Source organism: Balaenoptera physalus (genome assembly GCF_965194825.1).
Source record: "Balaenoptera physalus genome assembly, chromosome: 3".
NCBI classification, from domain to species: Eukaryota; Metazoa; Chordata; class Mammalia; order Artiodactyla; family Balaenopteridae; genus Balaenoptera; species Balaenoptera physalus.
In genome coordinates, this window is record NC_138890.1 from 94,285,871 (window position 1) to 94,306,847 (window position 20,977).

Below are 20,977 nucleotides of genomic sequence, written 5' to 3' on the forward strand. Positions count from 1 at the left end.
GGCAATAACATCCTGTTTTGTTTTGCAAACAGGAAGTTTATAGTCTGCAAAAGCGGTAATTTAATTGGAATATATGCTTTTTGAAGCTCAACCTAAAATCAGTGGCTGTATTTTCAATCCAATTATCTTCATCAGCTAAAAATACTATATCGTGTATTGATTTTGGTTCTTCAATGAAAAAATAAATTAAAGTATCTAATTTACATATAATTATGCATGCATGTAGTCCTCGGTATTAATTAGGAAATATACTTTGAATATTATAGCTCATATATTTGATTTAGCATTAATTTCCAGTCATTCAATATGTTTATGTTGTAATTGGTATGAGGATTAATAAAGTAATCTTCATAAAGCACTTGTGAGTTGAGAAGTAGTACGGAAAACACTGAAACTGCTCAGTGACCCAAATTATCACTCAAAATTCCCTGAGACCTTAAGCAAATCTTCATAATGTAAGATAAAGGGTTTGTTTAGAAGGGTTTGCAGTTACTGCTCAGATTTTATTCTCCTTTCTGTTATTATAGGTGATACATTACACTTAAGTTGGGGAAACAAGGGTAAGGAATACTTGCAAAGAAATGGAGCTAGGAAAGTGTTGGGTAGGGGAGATATCCCTATAAGAAGACAGCCTCTGGAAAATTTTCAAAGATGGAGAAAAGAAGAATTAACATAGAATGAGAAGAAACGGGGAGCAGGATAAAGGGTTTCCAAATGGGATGAAGAGGAGAGCAATGTTTCGTTGGCAGAAAGAGGGAGGTTAGAAGGGTCTCTTCCAGGCCTAAGGAAGGCTGGATTTTATTTTTCTAACAGAATTATTTTATAAATGTCATGAGATGTCATATTTGAATGGTTTTCATCAAATGTCTTTTTGGTCACGTATTTAGTTAGGGTATCTCTCGCATTTTACACGTAAGACAGTCAACTAACATAAAAAAGGAATTAATAGAAAATAGGAAATAGAATGTACAAATCCTAGCCTTTCTAATGACTTCCGTCTTTTACCGGACTTCCTAGAACACAGTAAACAAACGTAAACATGCCAAAGCAATGAGGGGATTAGTGAGGGGCAGGGTGTGGAAACCAGCCTGAGTATTTGTGGAGTGTGTGAAAAAATGCTTTGGATCTCCTAATTTTGATGTGAACCCATGAGCAAGTAACTTTATTTTTCCTCTTAATTTCTTTTGGTTAAAAAATAAAATATTATCTGCTATTAATTTAAATGAAAGTAATTACTTAATGGTTATGTACCCTGACCAGTTTCAAAGAAGAGTTAATAATTATGGGTGATTAAAAAAGCATGAGCTGCAAAGGGGTAAATGAAGGTAAAGTATAAGGTTGTCTCAAAAACAACTAGAAAATAAAAGCAAAATGTGAGAAACTAAATAGTATTAGGGAAACTTTTTTTCCCCTAAAAGACATCACTTAAGCTAAACATTATATTGTTCAATGTTACACTGCTCTAAAAAATACATTTTAAGGAAAAAAGAACATTCTGAATATATTCTTTAAAAAGCAATAATACTGCAGTGCTTTACATATCTTTTCGTAACCAAATGAATGAAAATGCAATTCCTGATACTTAATGACTATATTTAGGTATTAAAATAAACAGGTGTCCCATGGAATGAATGAGATGAATAAGGACCATTAGTCTTCCAAACTGAAGATGATTAACAAAATTGAAATGCAGGAAGCTAGAGAATCAGGGAGCTTACACTGGCAAAAGCCAAAAAATATTTCAGGATAAGAGGCTTCTTTTGGATCATTTGAGAGGCACTGAATAGTCCTAAAATCATTCCCATGACTCACAACAAGCTGCTTGTGTATAATGAAGGTTAGAGAAGAACATGAAGAACATCCTATTATAATTCTTCTGAAATCAGTGGGATTATCAAGTAACCTGGTGTAGAAATATCCCTACATAAGGGAAGTGGATTCCTTCATACATCAGAATGAAAAGGCATAAATGAGATGAGGTAAGCAACTCCAATCTTTATCCATATTTATTCTATTGTGCAAGGATAATTTCATTCCTCTTCCTTCCTAGTGGTTCAAAGGACTTTTAGAAGGACTGACTCCATTATTTGTTTTATATGGTTAGGACATGAACTTTGATAAACTACAAATTAGAAATTCAACACAAATTAAATTCTTTTAGCTTTTAATACCATTGGACTAGTAGCTATACCACCTCTGGCAAGTCACTTAACCTTTCTGAGTATCGATTTCCACTTCTGTAAAATAGAGGGGCTGGGCTAGATGGTCCCTTCCAGTCACACTGCTCTCCTTCTGTCACTCCAAAGACTCAGTCTCTGTGTTAAAAACCAGTGCTTTAAAAATGAATTAGTACACAACACATAAGATCTATGGTTTTTACTATTTTCAGAAGAAAAGAAAATCAAAGTCATGGTTTCGTTTTCAATAATGCCTTTTCAGCCATGTTGCAATCTCTTCCCTTTATCTGAAAAGGCCTAAGAGGCTATGGAATTTCATGCAGGTTGAATGTTACCTTCTTGCCAATCATTTCTCTCTCCGAGTTGGTCTCATGGTCTCTGCCTTTCATTTTCTAGTCCCTGTCACCCCATATATTCCATTTAAAAATCAAAAATGTAAAAAAATGGAAAGATATAACTTATTTTTGTTCATTGTTCAAAAAGGTTTATCTAGAATAAGTGTCAAGAAGGAAGATTTGCACCCCTATATATGAAGAGGATTGTGTCCAAGAAAGTCATATACGTGTTGTGTCTTCTACCATAATAGTAAAATAGCATTTTAAATCCAAACACCAAATTTTGTGAAAAAGTTAAGAATAAATATAAACTCTCCTTCAAATTTCTAAGTGAAATAAAAAAGTGCTAGAATAACCAGACAGTAATTAAATGCATTTTCTTCTTTCAAAGCACCCCTTTTCTTAGGAGAATTGAGATTTAATTATACTTATTTTGATAAATGCAAATTATTCTGCTCATGTCCCAAGCCCCAGGAGACTTCCCTGATACACCTGTAGTACAGGAAAAAAAAATGTAGAAGTAACTTCAATCCTCTAGGAAACTTTGCGCCTCAGTTGTCAAACTTTAGTTTGCATAAAAATCAACTGGGGAGCTTGTTAAAATTTCAGAATGCTGGGCTCAGTGATGTGCTGGTAACACACAGGCTCTCTGAAAAAAATATGCATGCGTGTGTAAATATACATCTATTATAGTTTTACTAATATAAAATATGTGTAGGATACAATTTACAAAAAATAATCAAATAAATAATATTCTTTATCATAAATTCCATATAACCAGTTGAATTTCACAGAATTATTTCCTTAAATTTGTTTTTGTTTTTTGATTTTTTTAAACCAGATAGAAAGTTTACTTCTGACTCACATTAAAGTCCAATCTGATAGGAGTCCAGTGAGGTGGGGCTTGATGATCTTCTAGGGATCCGTCTGTACTTTTGCTTTCTCCCCTAGGATATTGCCCTCTTCTGCAAAGCCAAAGTTGGCTCACCATCACCATGTCTAAATGAATGCCCCTTAGAGGTGGAAAAAGCTATGTCCTTAATTTTTCCCTAGCCAACCTATGGTTATAACTGACGAGTGAGTCTTTGGACAAGAATGTTTGTTGATATCCTTGTTTACTGAAAAACAAAGATATATGTTGGAACTGCACTTGCTCGTCAACAAAGTGAGCAAAATCTTTGCAGTACTGGATAGTAGTTTTTGAATACTGAAAAAAATATCTCTTCAAATTTTTTGGCTATTCACAGTAATCGGCATTACTAACATTTTTTTTCATTGTTTTCTTAAATCTAAACAACCAACAAAATAATTTATGAAGCACTGATTTGTAGCATTTTTCAATTTCGATGGTGTAAATTTTCCCACTACGGTTGATTTCAAGCTACCAATGTGACATTACTGAACACTGGGTTGGAAAGACACACTATTTTATAGTATTTCCACGATACAGATACAATAGACATAAATACCCTCCAGAGCAAAGATAGTAGTAAAATGTAGTAAAATAGTTAGGGAAGGATGACCTTTGAGTATTTATTGCCTTTATTTTTAATCAGGGCTATACTTAACAATCAGCTCACTAACTATCTGAAAATTAGCAATTGGCTCTTACGGGTCAACATGAACCAGCCCTAGTATACCACTGCCTAGCCTCTACTTTTTGTGCATTTGATTCAGTAGGTCTGGTTGGAACCAGGAATTTTCATTTTAAAAAGCACTCCAAGAAGATTCTGGCACAAGTAGTCCACAGATCAGATTTTGACTGTACATGGACTATGTACTATAGAGGTAATTCTATTAAGAACTTCCAGCTAATTCTAATCCTTTTAATGAAACAGTAAGAGGAGTTCCTTGGTTTAAGTAAACACTGGGCAAAATGTTTTAATTGTGAAAACATCTAGTGCAGGTAAGGATATGAGGTTTGCTCATTCACTATGGATTGTAAATTGGAAAAACTGTTTCATCAGGTAATTTGGTGGAATCCATTAAGGTTTCAACACTCCATAACCCCCAAATCCCATTTCTAGAAATCTACCCTGCAGTAGCAATACATGGTTACCTAAAACATTTCTAACGTTAAAGTTCACTGCAGCATTGCTTGTAATAGCAAAAAACTCAGAACTTAAACGTCTTTAATGGGGAACAGGATATATAAATTATAATATATCCACACAACAGAATACTAGGCAGTCATTATAAATAATGAAAGAGCTTTACGTGTGCTGCCTTAGAAATATTCCCAGAGTACGTTGTTAAATTAAAGACAACAGCAGATGCAGATCTGTGGAGAGTGTGATCTGAATTTTGTCCAAAAAAGAAGAAAAGTGCAGATATACATACATATCTGTGCTTTCTGTGTGTATATAGAAATGCTGGGATAAGCATATGAAAAATTGGCAGATATAGATTCAGTTACCTGGGGGTCGGGGTTGGGGTAGAAGGAAGATGGGATTGAAGAAGGTATATTATAGATTTTTTTTCTTTTGAATCCATAGACCTTTTCTTCAATAGCTTTACTGAGATATAATCTACATACGTTACAATTCACCCCTTTAAAGTGTACAATTCAATGGTTTTTTAGTATATTCACAGATCATATGCAACTGTCACCTCATATTATAGATTTTTAAATAGTTAGGTACTGTGAGTAACTTTACTTTTCTTTTTAATGGCTTTTTGTATTTTCCAAAAAATGAAAAATAAAGTTTGGGAGAGATTATTTTAATGGGAAAATATTCAGATATATCCAGAGTCCTCCAATCCTTGCTAGTATTTTAACCAATTAACTCAAGTATTAAGGAACAGGTTTCTTTGTTCCCATACTAGAACTATTTGCAATTCTGAAACCTGAAAAGCTTTGGAAGCCTAAAGTTTTTTTTTTCATAGTGTTTGGCAGCAAAATCCGATCCGAATGAATGTGATGCTACTTACGTCTGTCTTTGTCCCTTGTAGTGTGACCATTTGAACGTTTTGCTAAAGGAATATTAGCATATTTGATTAGGGATAGTGTCTCAGACGCCCAGAGGTGATATAATGTAATATATGATTTAGGTACTTGAAAACCTTTCAAAGAGGTTTAAAGTTCTTAATTCCAAATTGCATCTGTCCCAAAGCACGTGAATAAAAGTCTGTGCCCCTACATCAAGGAATATTAGACAAATAGAAAGTGGGAGGTGGGCAAGGAAGAAAGGAGACTTGCTGAATGGCACAGGTATCCCAGCCTTGGGAGAGAAAAGGGAAACTGAGGTCAAGTGCACCCATCCTGGGACCACAGGGCTGCTGTCCCTGGAGTTGAACTTGGAAACATTATGTATTCCCTGGGACAAAATATCATGTTGAGAACTAACCTTCTATATGCCGGAAGGGATTCGGCTTGCTGGAATGTGTGCATGTCAGGGTCTTATTCAGAGAAGGCCAGGCCGAATGCTAGAAAGGTGCCATCTCTATCTCCTTTAGTGTAGAGACTCAATGGCTTTCAGGCATCTCCCTGGGGGAGGGGAGTCATTCATAACACCCTCCACATTTGGAATTTCAAAGGAGATTCTTAAACATGGAAAGTAATCCAGAGCACCTGAAGATACGTGGGTTTAAATACCCCGATCCATAGCATCCCTCACTCTGCAAAGGAGAGAGCAAAAGCAGGCTTGGTATGTATCTCCCTGGAAAGCATGCAGGAGGAAGCTACTTCAACAGATTTAGGAAAGACAACACAGGCAGCAACAGGGAGCAATCGTCCACCAGTTTCCCCCTATCTCTGCAATCAGGTATCAGGGAGTCAAGAGCACCTCTAATGCTCACACTGAAGTCAGAGTCGTCTGCTTTACACTGGAATGAAATAATTTGAAGTGTAGCTGCCCTGCCACTGATCTATGCTCCACCTTGTTCAAAAAATGCATTAGCAAGGGATTCTTCCCCGGCCCACAATTTCAAAGCTTTTTCCGTAGCTTCCCGGCAGAGTCTTGTAAGAGGCAGACATGCAGCAGGAGTCACAGTGGCATTAGAATTCCTCCAGAGTCCTCTGTTTTCCCTTCTGCCTGCCACTGTCTCCCTTCCCTCATGCTCACCCTACTACTCCTTCCGTGGTGGCGAGGAAGGAGCCCCTTGTGTGTGTACGTGTACAAGTGTGGAGCGTGCATTTCACAAATGCATGACCTATGTCTGGTAACGCCCACCTGTCTGGAACTAAGCTATTCAGAAGCCACACCAAAACGGACCATAGCCAGGATGGAACAACACAGGAGGGCAAGAAGAAATCAAATCTGAAGGTTACCAAGTCCAGGCACTCGTGTTCCCATGATTTTATTCAAAAAGTTCCCTCTAAGGGTTTCAGTTCAGAGGCTGTTTACCCTAAATTTATAAACAATTATATGAAATTTAGCTGCCTAGATTCCATATCATCAATTTAGTACAAGGGAGAAGGATGCCTGTAGGAAATCAATCTGGCAACATGAAATCTTTTTCTAAACTAGGTGTGGTCTCAATCCCCTCTCTTATTGCACTGACTGTACTGGCTCATGTAATTACAGTTACTGTTTTATTTTCAATTGCCCCCATTGGATGAAGGCAAACTTTTGTTCTTACTCATCTTTGCCTCCATGCGCTGCTCTGTTTGAATTAAAATGAGTTGAAGTGGTAGCTTGACAACAGAAGAAGTTACATAAAATAGAGAGAAGCAGATAGAAGAAGGCAACAAGCCCAGTAAGATGAAAAAACTCTATCTACTCCTAAAATTTGGAGGGAAATAATTGTGCAGTAGTTGATATCCAGAATGATACCCCAAAATTATGAAGGAAAGGGAGAAAGGAATAAGGAAGACAACCAACATTTATTGCCAGTCTGCTCTGTGTTGGGCACAGCATTAGGTATTTAACATCTGCACCTATTTTAATTTCATGAGACACATTATATATTTGGGAAAGATTTCTGTCCAAAATGTTTTAAGGCTATAGTACTTAGAGCATTAAAACCTTAGCTTTCTGGAAAACTTGGCTACTGAAAATGATTTGTTCTTTAAGGGTTCTAACTAGAATTTTGTGATCTGATTTTACTAATATAACCCCAGAAATTTGGAGATGCAACTTCTTAGAGCTCACCCTTACATAATGGAGAGTCAAAAACAGGATCCCTCGGTTTCATTCATCTCATTTAGAATATAAGTATTAAACATTCACTCTAAGGAAAATGAATCGTTTAGCTGTACTCCCAGGAACATGCTAAAATGTAGGTGTACTTTGAGGGCTGTGATGAAGGAGTAGAAGCAAGCTCTGGATGTGTGTGTGTGTGTGTGTGTGTGTGTGTGTGTGTGTGTGTGTGATCTGTATCCTTGATAATACCTGTTAGTTTTCTTATATGCACCAAGAGCTTAAGGACAGTAAATAGTTTATAGCATGGAAATTTTGCCAACTCAAAGACAGAGATTATGCACTTGGGAAGAAATTCTTGCCTCCTTTTTAAGATACCAGCTCCAAACTTCAGTTGGTGAGTGCAAGAGTTTTCTAATTTGAGAAATGAGTTATTGTTGGAGACTCGTAAGCTAATGCCGTAAACTCTGCAAAGAAGAGGCCACTTTTCTTGAGATTCCCCTGGGCCAAAACATCCAGAAGAAAAGTGGCAAATTTCTGCAACAATCTCAGCAGAATTTTCTCTATGGAATAAAACTTTATAGAAAAAATTTGTTAATGAAAAAAAGAAAGAAAGAAAGCAAAAGGACCAGGAGGAATCTCTAGTTCCTGCTATTCTAATTTCCTTAAGGGAAGGAACTTGGTCTTACAGTTTTTATCTCTGTATAACTGAACTATGAATAACGAAAAAGTCTGTGGAGAACAGGAAACAGAGCATAACTAGGAAAAGTCCACTGGCAACGTGACAGACATAAATACAGTTCTGTGTCTAAACATAACAAGAAATTTTGACACCCTTGAAAAGTAACCAACATATTCTTTATACTATGGGCAACTATGACAAAAGGTTGCATTTAGGGGAATTTATATCACTTTAAAGCCTTTTACAGGAACTATAATGATAGTAGCTAACATCGAGTGCTTACCAGATAACTTTATAGGAACCATTATGATCCCATTTTATAGATGAGGAGAGCAGAGAAGTTTAGAGGCTTGGTGAGGATAACAAAATTAGCAAGTGCCATTGCCAGGCCATCTGGTCTTAGAGTTTAATCATGTAACCAAATACTATGCTTGTACTGGACACACATTTCTAATTGGGTTATATTCTGTTTTCCACAGAATATTAATTTATAAAAAGTTATAAAGATTACATTTAAAAAAGAACTCATTCTGGCCTTCCAGAGCCCCATCCAGGCTCACCCTGGCCTCCTAACGCCCCAATCTTTCTTCATAAGGCTGGTAGCTTTCCCATGCACTCAAGCCTAGGACTGAAGTGGAAATCTGATCGGGTTGCTGCTGATAAGCACTCTGGGTGCTTTCAGAATAAAGTCCTAACACGGATCTGTATGGTCTGGTCTCCACCTTTCAGCTCTCTTCTCATTTCTTGCCACTTACCCCTTTGCATTTCACACTCCAGTAAGGCCAAATCACCAAGAGTTCCTTGCGGACATGAGGCTTTTCACTCCCCCATGGCCATGCACATACTTCTACTTCGTCGGGAACACGTCTTTCCCCTGTCCCCACTTATCTGATCACCATTCAAATCTTTGCAATGGTTCCATCTTCCAAGAAGCCTTTCCCAGACAACGTCCCACTGCCCTTCCAGGCAGACCTGTTCCGCTCCACCTCTCCACGGCCTCCATATCTGGGGTGTGCTTCTATTACTGCCTATAAACGCACTGTTCCTGTGCTTGTCTCTCCTGCTAGAATGTACTATACTCCTTTGGGCAAGAAGATCAGTATACCCAGCACTAGCCCAGGTCTGACATTATGATTGACATGGCATTTAATAAAGTTGGCTCCTTTTAAATGACACTTCACAGTTTCACATTCTGCTCAATTTCCAAAACAAACAACAACCAAAACAAAACAAATATTTTGGGTGTCCCACAGACCTGTCTTTTCCTACTACTAGGCCTCCCAGTCCAAGCTATAACCAGCTGGCTTCAGGTTATGTTCTCTCTGATACTTTATCACATTCCAACAAATTTGAGAAGATATTTTACCTTCACTGTTGATGCTTTACTAAAGAGAAGTCCTAGGCTTCTCAACGTTCTAAAACCTTCCCTATGTGGAAAAACGCTCATACCCTTAAGCCAAACATTTTCCCACTTTTCAGTAGAGTGCAGTGATTTCCCCATAGTGTTAATCTGCTTCCGATTTATAATTTATATTCTTAAAAATATCATCAATAGTTCTAATACCGTGAAGTTCAAATCTTCACTGACACTAAGATGATTATGTATATATATATATAATACATATATAACATATCTATAATGCATTTTTAATCATTAAAAGATATGTTATAATTCCACTTCTAGGTTCATCTGGAGATAAGTGTGTGATCACAATATAGAACCTGTTTAAAGTATAAGTCACTTCATATGGTTAATCAGGCACATAGAGATTTACTTTTAACTCTTTTTTGTCAGGAGGGTATGAGTGGGAATGCAGCGCACAAACTGGCAGGTACTGGCAGGTACTTAACGTAGTGCTTATATTTGTGGAATTTAAAAACATGAAGAGAATGTTATAACATTGTAAAGGAAAAAAAAAATCACATGATCCTGTCTCTCATGCTTATTGACTGTTTCCATTTATTCCTTGCTCCTTATAATCCTTGGAAACATACAAGCATACCTATGGTTTTATGTAGTCTGTATAAAATTTTATGATTTGCTATTTTTGTTGTTATACCATTTATTTAATTAGTCCCCTATTAAGGGACGTTTGTTAACTTTCCAGGTTTTCATATTACTAGTTAATGGTATATAAATAACTGTGGGTAGGTAGCTCATTAGAAAACAAACAAACCAAGAAATCCAACAAAACCCTTCCTGTAGTTTAGGATGAAAGCCTAGAGAAAGATTTTAATGTTTTATATAAAATGTATATAATATGATAAAGTTGCTTTCTAAAACACTGCACTAATTCACAAAGCTCCCCAAACTGTAGCATATTCATCTAAAGCCTGGCAGTCCTGGGTTTTATAATTCAATCTCCACTCACACCCAGTTAAGTAAATGCAAAATGCTTTCTCGTTGTTTTAGTGAGATCTGATATTTTCCCGTGTGTTTACTTACTATTCTAAGCCATGTATAGTTTAAGGCACAAGATAGTATCTAATGCTACTGAAAGAATTATACGGGTGAAATTTTTTTGTTTACATTTTTATTACATTATCATAAGATCTATGAATTATAGGTCCTACCTCATATGCACCTTCCTTTAGAAAAATGGTTCTCAAAAAAGTAAAAAATGAAAAACTAGTATGAAAGTTTCTAATCAGTCTCTTATAGTAAATAATAACTATATATTTATATATTAAATATCAATACTTTTTAATTAGCCCATATTAGACATAAATTATACAATAAAACTAATTCCTCATTGGTAAGAAGTTAATTTAAATTAAATTATTACAGTAATATGTTTTAAAAACTAGCATATTATGCATCATCCATTTCCCCTGGGGTATCAGTACGGTATCTGTTAGGAGGTACTGCAGAGCTCAGAGGAATTAGGTTGAAAAGTCAAGTCTAGGGTTCTATAGAAGGATGGAGAGTAGGGGTGGGGGCCACGTATGTGTGGACACTACCAGCTACTTTAGTTGTGGTAATCGGGGAAAGCCTTCCTCGCTTCTTTGGAAAAATAATAGTCTTGTCAATGCTTTGGAAGTCAGCAGTCTTAGAATCTGCCTGTTCCCCTGACACCAACATGGTAAATTTTTAGAGCAGATAATTTGTGTCTTTGTTTCTCAAACACGAACATTATTTATTCCTCTGTTTTCAACAAAACCTTGGCTCAGCACTACAATGAACAACTTAAGATTTTAGGTCCTGTTCCAAAAATGGAAAGCTATTTATATATAACTCAAAGCATATTTTTTATAAAAAAAACAGGTTTTACTTGGAAGTTAGGTTCATGAGCTGGTCCACAGGAGCTTGTTTAATCGATAATATATCTGATTGTAGTACTAATTATAATTTTTCATTATATAAATTTATTCTTTTTTAAAAAAATTTTATTGGAGTATAGTTGACATAAATTTATCCTTTCCAACATCCTTTTCCAGAGGAAGACTGCATTTATTGTCCCAGTCCTGAAGGCTGAGAACCTATGGAAACTTTCAGCATGGGGTGCCCTCAGCAAGGGCCCCAGAGGATATTTATTTCATAGGCAGAGATGGGTATGTACTTCTAAACTTAGCTGCTGGATAGAAAGCTAATGCATCCAGAGAGCAAAATGTATTAGGTTAGTTAGTAGAAAAATAGTGTTAGAGAACTCAAGAAAACCTGTAGAAGTCAGCAAGACAAAGTAGAAAGGCTGACAAGCCAAGAAGAAGACTGCTTAATATTTACACTCCTGTGAACACCAAAGTGTGAACCTGGAATGCAGTTGGAGTTTGACTAAATGCAGCAGAAGGAATAATAAGCACAGTTTTGGCTGCCTTGGGAACAGGGTCCCTTCCTCATGTTAATGATTCTATGATAAGAAAAGGAGCACTTAAACGAAGTGCATGGTAATATGGGTAGACCAGCAAGTGTCTAAGGCAGTGTTCAGCAGCCTCTATGGAGTGGGTGGGGTCCGCGCATCGGTGCAGTGGGCAACAGATGAAGTGGCAAGTGTGGATTACAGATAAACCACTGACATGAACCTGAGCATTTGAGAACTTCCCTGGTGTTACAAAACATGCTGACTCTCCAGTGGCTTCCTTCTAGTAATATAAATAAATTACTAGTCCCTATTCTTTCTGACAATGCTGCTAAGAAGGAATCTTTTAATAGGAGACGGTGGATAAGATAACACATTGGAAAGGAAGAGAACCCTGAAGTCAGCATAAGAGAAAGCACAGTAGGATGCATAAGAGAATATGTGCATAAGAGATTATAACTTTTAAAATAAAAGTCATTTCTTCAATAGTCTCAAATTCCAGGAGACAAAAGCAGCTGTTTACTAGTGGGCAGAGGGTGTAGTCAATTCTTCATTTTATTATATAGAAAATAGTATATATATTTTAAACAATATAGTATTGAAGTTGAGCTTAGTTCCAACATTTCAAAACTCACCTCTAAAAGCACTAATATCCCCATAGTGTACTTGTAGTACAAAGTATTTGCTTCCAGTCTCTCCTCCAACTCTGAATCCAACACCTGAAGATATTCAAAAGAAGATAAATTAATATTTTAGAAATGGAAGCTAAATAGAGCTAATCAAAGGTTGCTGATCTATGAAATCCAAAGGGAAAGAAAACAGCACATAATATATGAAATTATGTTACATGAAAATGGAAATAAACTAGGCATTCAATGAAAATCTCTAATATAACCTATCATTCCTTCTCTAAGCTCTGATAGAATTCTATTCGTAGTCTCCACTTCAGAACCAAGAGTGATCACTTACACTTTAAGAGGACAATTCACTCATTTTTCAAGAAACAGAACAAAACAAAACAAAACAAAATTCTGTCCCTGTTGATTACATAACAGACATACATAAACCCATTCTTTCATTTTGTTTTGTATATACTCATATCCATTTTTATTTTCTGATTGAATATAGGAAATTGACTTCTTAGGACCATCTCAGGAAATTGTTTTTCTTCCCATACGAAAACAGGTAACTGCAAAAATATCACTGAAGAAACCAATTACCTACTAGATTACAATGTCAATAAAGTTTTGGAATCTGAAGGGTGCCTAAGAGCCTTACTGTTAGTAGAGTTTGCTAGTAAGCTAAAAAAAAAATCTACAGAGAAAATATTTATAGACAGAGAAAAAAAATTTTTTTAATCTTCTCTACCAATGGATCTTAAAAACATCAACAAATCTATGACAAACCTCCCTATTAGTTTCCAAACTTGTTTGATAGTGGCTGCCTGGTAAACTCTAGAGAGGATTCTGACACTTATTTGAAGTGAAGCAAAACCGAAATCAAACTATGGGTGAAAGAGAGGCTCAAGGATGTATTGCACAATGCATGGAATATAGTCAATATTTTGTAATAACTATAAATAGAAAGCAACCTTTAAAACTGTATAAAAAGATTAAAAATATAAAAAAATTTAAAACTTAGTGCAGGCATGAGTTAGGGAGGCATCACAAGATGCCATCCCTCCATCCCTAAACCACGGCAGTCCTATTCTGTTTCAGAACTATACATTCACTTTGATACTAAGAAAGATCCAGGTAATAAAGGAGAGTCCGGTAATTCACCCACACATTGGAAGCTATGAACAGTTTAGAGGTGAATTCAGAAAGCCAGCTGAGGTTTGGCATCACATTAAATACCCAGGTTCCAGGACTATTAAAAATCTGTTTGTTGAAATGGCAATTTATTTAATTCCTAGCTCTCTTGGCTCGTGAAATGCTCCTGCTGTCAAGAACCAATGTGCCTCAGGCCAAAGGTGGCTTGAGGTATACTCGTTATTTTCTAATTCTATCTAAACTGTTGTGTGAGCCAATTACTTATCAAAGAGAGGCAGAGAAAGAATAACAACCTAAATGAAACCTTTTCAATACAAAGCAGGCAATAAGGGTACTTTTTAGTGTGAAATTGCAACATAGAACATGGTCAACAGCTGTTGGAAAGAACATATAATAAAAAGTACTTTGGAATCAAAAACTAAGCAGTTCAGTATAAGGCTATCCAAGAGGCCTCAGGTATACCTTTGGGGAGTCTGGTTGGGGGAGCATTTCTTGCCCAGGCATATAGAATATTGGCTTTATCTGTACAGGTTCCTTCATCACAAAACCTGAAGAAAAAAAAGTAGCTATAAGTGAAGATTCAATTAGTAAAATGCATAAATCTCTTCCCATGGGAGGAGTGGGGAGGGAGAGGTATTTGAAAACAAGGTAAAGAAAAGTACATCAATATACCATCATTATAGTCATATTAGCTTTAAGACTGTAAGGAACACTGGAGCGAAGAACAATTTTATATGTGAAAAAAGCACCTATAAAGGGAGATCATCTGTTTGTTAGTTGCCTGATGTGAAACAATCCTGTGAGGTAGATAATACAGTTTAATTCAATATGTCCATCCTTGGAATGTACTCTATGTAATCAGGTAGAAAAGTAAGCATTACACAAAGGGTGTGTAAACCAAAGCCAATGCACTGGAAATTTGGAAGTGGACTAAAGAAACATCATACGCATTTCCCATTTGGGGATCGGTGGCATTTATAGTGCCTACCCTTAGTAGGGTGAACAATACAAGTACATCCCACTCACAGGGTTCTTGTGGCTGTTTTAAAGTTCATGAATACTGGTTATGCCATTTATAAATTGTTTCAAGTCACTTAATCTTACAGAGCCTCAGTTTTCTCTCTTGTAAAACAGGGATAGTTATACTTACTTCACAGAGTTGTTCTATAAAGTAAATGATATAGAAATGAAAGCACTTCAGGAACCTCAAAGCACTATACCAGGGTTCTGCATTATTTAACAAAACATTCACTTTATCTAAAGACTCACTGTTGAGAGGCAGTGTTATATGGTCAAAGGAGCACAGGCAGAAAGACATATCTGGAGTTGAATCCCACAACCTCCCCTTAATAGCTGTGTATCTTGGACATGTACATCAGCCCTCAAAGGCCCAGTTTGTGTGTGGAAACCTCTCTGATGGGGAGTGGTGGTGGTAATACGTGTAAGGCACCCAGCACAGTAACTAGCACGTTGGTATCTATATGGTAGATCCAATCTCACAAATGGTAAGCTGTCTGACTCCAAACCACACAGTTTTTCCCCATTACACTACATCTCTTAGTTGGTTCTGTCATATAATTTGACTTGTTCAAAACACTGTTGGGTGACATTTTCATGTTGCTTTTATATATTTGTGTTTTGAGAAAGTGGCACCAAGCAAGGTCAGGGTCAGGAGTTTAGGCAGATCTGAAAGGTCTGAGGACCGTCAAGGACAAGGACAAAAACAGCTTCTTGGCCGGGAGCTTGGCTCACACAGGAGAAAAAGTGCATTGCCCATGGCCTGGAAGGGAAGTGAAGGCAGACCGTGGCAGCTTCCTAAACACGTTAGAAACTGAGCCTAGAAACCTGGAGAAACTGAGCCTAGAAACCTGGAGAACACCCAGGCCAGGTCAGAGGCAGGGACTCCTAATATGATTCCTGCTTACAGCCAGAAGTGGTGGGAGAGGATAGGCAGTAAGTGCAGACAACGGTTATGCACCTGAGTAAAAGGGCCAGGAACCAGGAGGTCCCTCTAAGGTTATGTTTAGCAAATGCTCTAGCTTCTCTAAATCAGGCTGTAGAAAGAAACTGGGTAATGTGCAATGTAAAGCACATCAACCAGTGGTTTCTTACTGTTCACTGTCAAAAACGATATACTTATCATGCAGGATCATTAGCATGTGAGACGCGTGCATTGGAACAAATGTCTGTGACATCCTTGTGCCAAGTGTGCTAAAAGGCTTGGGGTATTGGACAGTACCCAAAAGCAGAACTTCCCTCCTTGGCCTCGTGCTATAATAGTTTAAGAAACGAGATTGTCAGATGCGATGAACTTGGTATCTCACTGCTGTGAGCTACTAAAATTTAAAGATCTTGATGGCAATTTTCATAGCTTTCCACAAAGATCATAAATATACAAGTGCTTAACAGCAATGTGATGACAGTCTTAGGTTAAACAAGATAATTGCTTCCTCTGATATGGAAGTCAATTCAGTGTATGACTAGAAAGAACCAGAATGAAACATAACAGAGAAAACTGGTTTAGTAAAATTTTCTAAGCTACATATTTGATTATGTCATTTGCTGGCACAAATTCTTTCAAATGCTTCCCAAAAATAACACCAAAATAAAATCTAAACATTGTAGTATAACACGTGAGGCTTTTATGATCTGGGCCCCTGTTATATCCCCAGAAAAAAAAAAACCCTTTTCAGTCATGCCAAGTTGCTGCCAGTTTCTAACCTCTCTCTTCTCCACTGTTCTCTTTCTGGAAAACCCCTTCTCCAGCTCTCTGCCTGACAACCTTGTTCTCACCGTCTCATTCAAGATTCACTTCAAGTCTTCCTTCTCAGGGAAGCTTTCTCTGATGCCCGTCCCACCCAACTTGCATTCTTTAACCATAGCACGCATCCTAAGTATCAGCTTGCTTATCTCCTCTCCAACCAGACTGTGTAGACTTTGAGGTTTGGGTCATATCTTTCACCCTGTACTCCCAGCACCTGCAGCCCTGCCTGGCATTTAGTAAATATTTAAGAAATGTTTGGGGAAGTTAACTTCTAAATACATTTTTAACTTTTTATATACAAACACTTAAATAATTGAATCGGCCTAAGTTTTATTGTACTGTCAAGTATAACATTTAAAAAAATTTTAGTTAAAAAGTTTTAACTAAAATATTAAATGACAATAAATTTGAACTATCATTTGCCTGGAATTCTGTACAAATAAGCTCATACTCACTCTCACAGGACACTGCAAGTAGGTTATACTTTACAGCTGAATAAGCTCAGAGACTTTAAGTAACTTTCAAAAGGTCACACAGCCAAGCCATGATTCAAAGCTCTGGCTGTCACACTCCCTTATATCTCTATTCATGAGACTGACTTATAGGCGGAGACTTCATGGTATTATATGAAGATCAGCTTTGATGATTACTATCATACCTGAACTAAGTTGCAATTCGAGTATGCAATTCTAAAATCAAGTTTTAGATAAAATAAGTTCTTATTTGTGAAGAGACAATGTTTCATGCTTTCGTCAGGTCTGGTAAAAGAAGAGCTCCAAAAGCAAACTTTGATTTGATTTTAAAATCCTGTTTTATAATTTAAAAAAAAATTGTATAAAACTCAAGGCTGAGTAAACGATGACTCACTGGAGGGCCCTGGGATATTGAGACTCATTCTAAAACTTAATGAGTGAGAGGACCAAGTGAAGAGGAAAAACAAGAGGCCAAGAGAAATGAGTCCGACAATGGATAACATAAAGGAGTGGCAAAGAACATTTGGATAAACTCTCCGCATCTTTTCATTTTCAAATTTCCATTTCCCATTTTAACTGGAAACAGTATCACATTTTCTCCACATAAAATGACCAACAGAATAAAGACAGTATGGCATATGTTGGCTTTCCAAACAGTGTCCTGTAAAAATAGTGAGAATCTTTACTATTCTAATTGAGAAGAAGAGTATTAAGGCTAGGAAGCAAAGTAACCCTTGATCAACGGCTGTTGTAATTTCAGGCCTCATCGACCAGGTTTCTTATTCTTATAATTCTAGCAGCTTCCCCTAAAGGCTCGTCTAGATTAAGCCAATTAATTGTGAAAAGATTCACATAGCTCCCTAGTGGTTTCTTAGTATTCATAACAAAAATGATGAGCATTAACATTTGAAAATAAAACTACTCTGGATTCTTGGACCTTTGCTATAGAACCTTTTCACCTCTAATCCATGGGGAAACCATTCAGATGGCATGAATTATTTCCAGACTATGCCAAGCTCTGAAAAGTGCTAGCCTGTCATTTTGAATTATCCAAATAGAGCATGATTGACTGTTAAAGTACTCCTCTGGTTCTATCTGTGAAAGGTTAGTTAAAACCCAAGGTTACTCAGAGAAAATCAGAACTGATAAGTCATTTCTTCTTTGGTCTGAAAAAACTTGTTTTAATAAAATTGTCATGCCCTAAAGTTAAGTCTGTACAGTCTTAAATTCCAATTTTAATGCATTAAGCGTCGAACAGAATCACAGGAAAATTAATCCAAAGTCAGAAAGTTTCTTTAAGAAACACACATAAAAATCAATGGCATATGTGGAATGTCCTTACTTTTCAAAATGACATCCAGCGTGAGTCAGGTATTCAAATTTCATTAACTGCTCTATAAACCCATAGAACACATTTCCCAATTCAGACAAATCCTATGTGAATTTCAATGCAATGTGCATGCATTAACATAGTAATTAGAAGGATACTTAATGGGAAAGCTAAATAGGAGAGGTGATTAAAAGGCACCAGCCGGAAAAATAGCACCACAATATTGCGGCATCCTTCTCACTCCCCACCCTACCCCTCTCCACCAACAGACTAGAGAGGCTCTAAAGTCTACAACAGCAGAAGGTATATCTGTTTTGTTCACACCAAATTCTCAATGCCTAAGAATGCCCTTGGTACGTAGTGGATGGTTAATAAATACCTTATTAATAAACGAATAAAGAGTATAGTTACCATTTATTAAGTACCTCTACGTGCCAGGCACTGCACCAACCATATTACTGACATCCCCTCACTTACTCTTTGTGATGGTCCAATCAGGCGAGATTAGTAGTCCCATTTTATAGATGAGGAAACAGACCAATACAGATTAAATAATTTGACCAATGTTTATTACAACTATCAAGTAGTAGAACTGAGATTTGAACCCAAGATGCTCTGATTTCAAAGTTCTGGCTCTACATTAAATGTTATAGCACTGTGCTATAACACTGCCATCCTATTTAACATAAATACTCGTCTTGTGAGAAAATAATAATGTTCAAAATTATGTAATGCTGGTTTCTGTTTAAACTCTCAAAATGGTTACAACCATGCCATTCTATTTTATTAAAGTTGACACTAGTCCACTGAGAATTGGTCAGTTGCTAAGGAACTCCTATCAACACCTCTATTACAGGCACCTAAAACTTAGACAAGGAATATGATCATTGGCGACCAGAAGTTAGAGCAAGATGCCAACTGTATTTGAATGAAGATTCTTTATACCATTCAGATATGCAATATAATTATATGTATCTATTACAATATTAAAGGAGAAAAAGGAAATGGATGCAATTAACTTTAGCCTAGCAGTAATTCATGTCTAAACTTTGCTGCTACACTCAAAGACACATTTTATAGTGCTTAGAACAAGGGATATCACAGATTTTGGAGAGTGTGTTACTTTTATTTATACTGACAAGGATGTTATGTATGTTAAACTTTAGAAGTTTCATTACGGCAGAAGAAACAGAGGGGATTGCAGAAGACATGCTGTGAATCTTGCTGTATAGTGTATGGATGACAGGTAGCTAGGATGTGGAGAGGGTGCATAAAGGCAGTGTATGCAAATACCATTCTCAACCAAAGAATCATTATCATCATAAGGGAGGCAACAAAGCTGTAGACTTTTCTGCAAAGTAACATCACCCTAAAAAAAAAAAAGTCATTTAAATGAGTAACCAAGCAGGGTGTCTCACATACAGGCCTCTCTCTCTCTTTATATATATATATTTATATTTATATATATTTATATGTTTTAGCTACTTTTCTCTTTCCCCTCATCAGCATCTGTAACCCTGTGAAGACAGTGGCATTTAAAAAGACACAGCAGGTGGTTAATAAATAGAAGCAGTTGAAAGGGATCTTAGCTAAAGCTTCATAGGATGGTAAAGCACTACTGCTTTAGCTTGAGAATGATTCCAAGTTAGAACAGCTGGAAACAGCCTCATTTAACCAGCTGGGATTCTTCTTTTCAAAAAGATTCAACAACCTGTAGAAGCCCCCTTAGATCTGTAAACAGTAGCTGGTCATAAGCATCATTAGAAATAGTTTCCAAATCAAATATTAATTAATAAGACTGAAAACAATAATTTTAGCTCTGCATAGATTTCGTCAAAGTACAAGACGTAATACAGAAGAAGCCCCTTCAATTTAATCACCCAGTATTGTAAACACACAATCTTGGGGCTTGCAGTCATAAGTTGCCTTAAGCCCTAAGCTCTGTGCTCAGGAGAATAGAAAGTGTATAAGACTATACAACCTCACGTCACAAAGAGAAAGTGCTCCAGAATTACTCCAAATGCCAAAACAATGTGTATAAACAAAACTATGATTTTCAAAGCTTGAAACTCTGAGTAGCTAACCACTCATTATTTTAAAAAAATGTTTGTTACAGTAAGAATAAAGAAAGGTATTCATTGAATAGATAAATGGATATTTCAATTTCCAAGGTCTCCTAAAACTTACCATATTTTCATGGAGAGCAGGAATAAATTTTTTAATATCTAAATTACCTAGTTTTCAGCACCTCATTTCCCTACTGACTCCAAAAAGCCACAAAGAGCATCTGCTCAGTTATGGCTCATATTCAGCCAACAAATCTGGGGGAACTTAGAACTGCTACACCTTGACTTAAGTCTGAAAGCACAAATGGAGTCCAACAAATCGTGCTATTGCTATGCTTGCTCCAATCCTGGTGCTATTACTTTCCCTTGGTGCCTAGATGCAGTAATTATCTCCTCCTTTAAAAGCCTGGGAAAGAAGGGATGAGGCTTAATCTGACAGGTACTGCTGCCTTCCTGACATGGGCCAGCAGAGCTGCTGCTTTTCCATCAGCTGGTCCTTA

General features: G+C 36.7%; 1 protein-coding gene and 1 long non-coding RNA gene across 10 annotated transcripts in view; one reads left to right on the plus strand and one right to left on the minus strand.

Moving 5' to 3' along the window:
• PAM (peptidylglycine alpha-amidating monooxygenase) overlaps window positions 1–20,977 on the minus strand; it is a 283,154-nt gene that overhangs the window by 78,669 nt on the left and 183,508 nt on the right. For all 9 annotated transcript variants that reach the window (XM_082458073.1, XM_082458071.1, XM_082458072.1 and 6 more), the window contains 2 exons: window positions 14,307–14,392; window positions 12,708–12,791 (listed from right to left, as the gene is read on the minus strand). In XM_082458073.1, the coding sequence (XP_082314199.1) occupies window positions 12,708–12,791; window positions 14,307–14,392 (170 nt within the window). The remainder of the gene's footprint in view (window positions 1–12,707; window positions 12,792–14,306; window positions 14,393–20,977) is intronic.
• The window catches only part of LOC309659044, a 464,689-nt gene that overhangs the window by 58,903 nt on the left and 384,809 nt on the right, over window positions 1–20,977 (plus strand). The window lies entirely within an intron of this gene.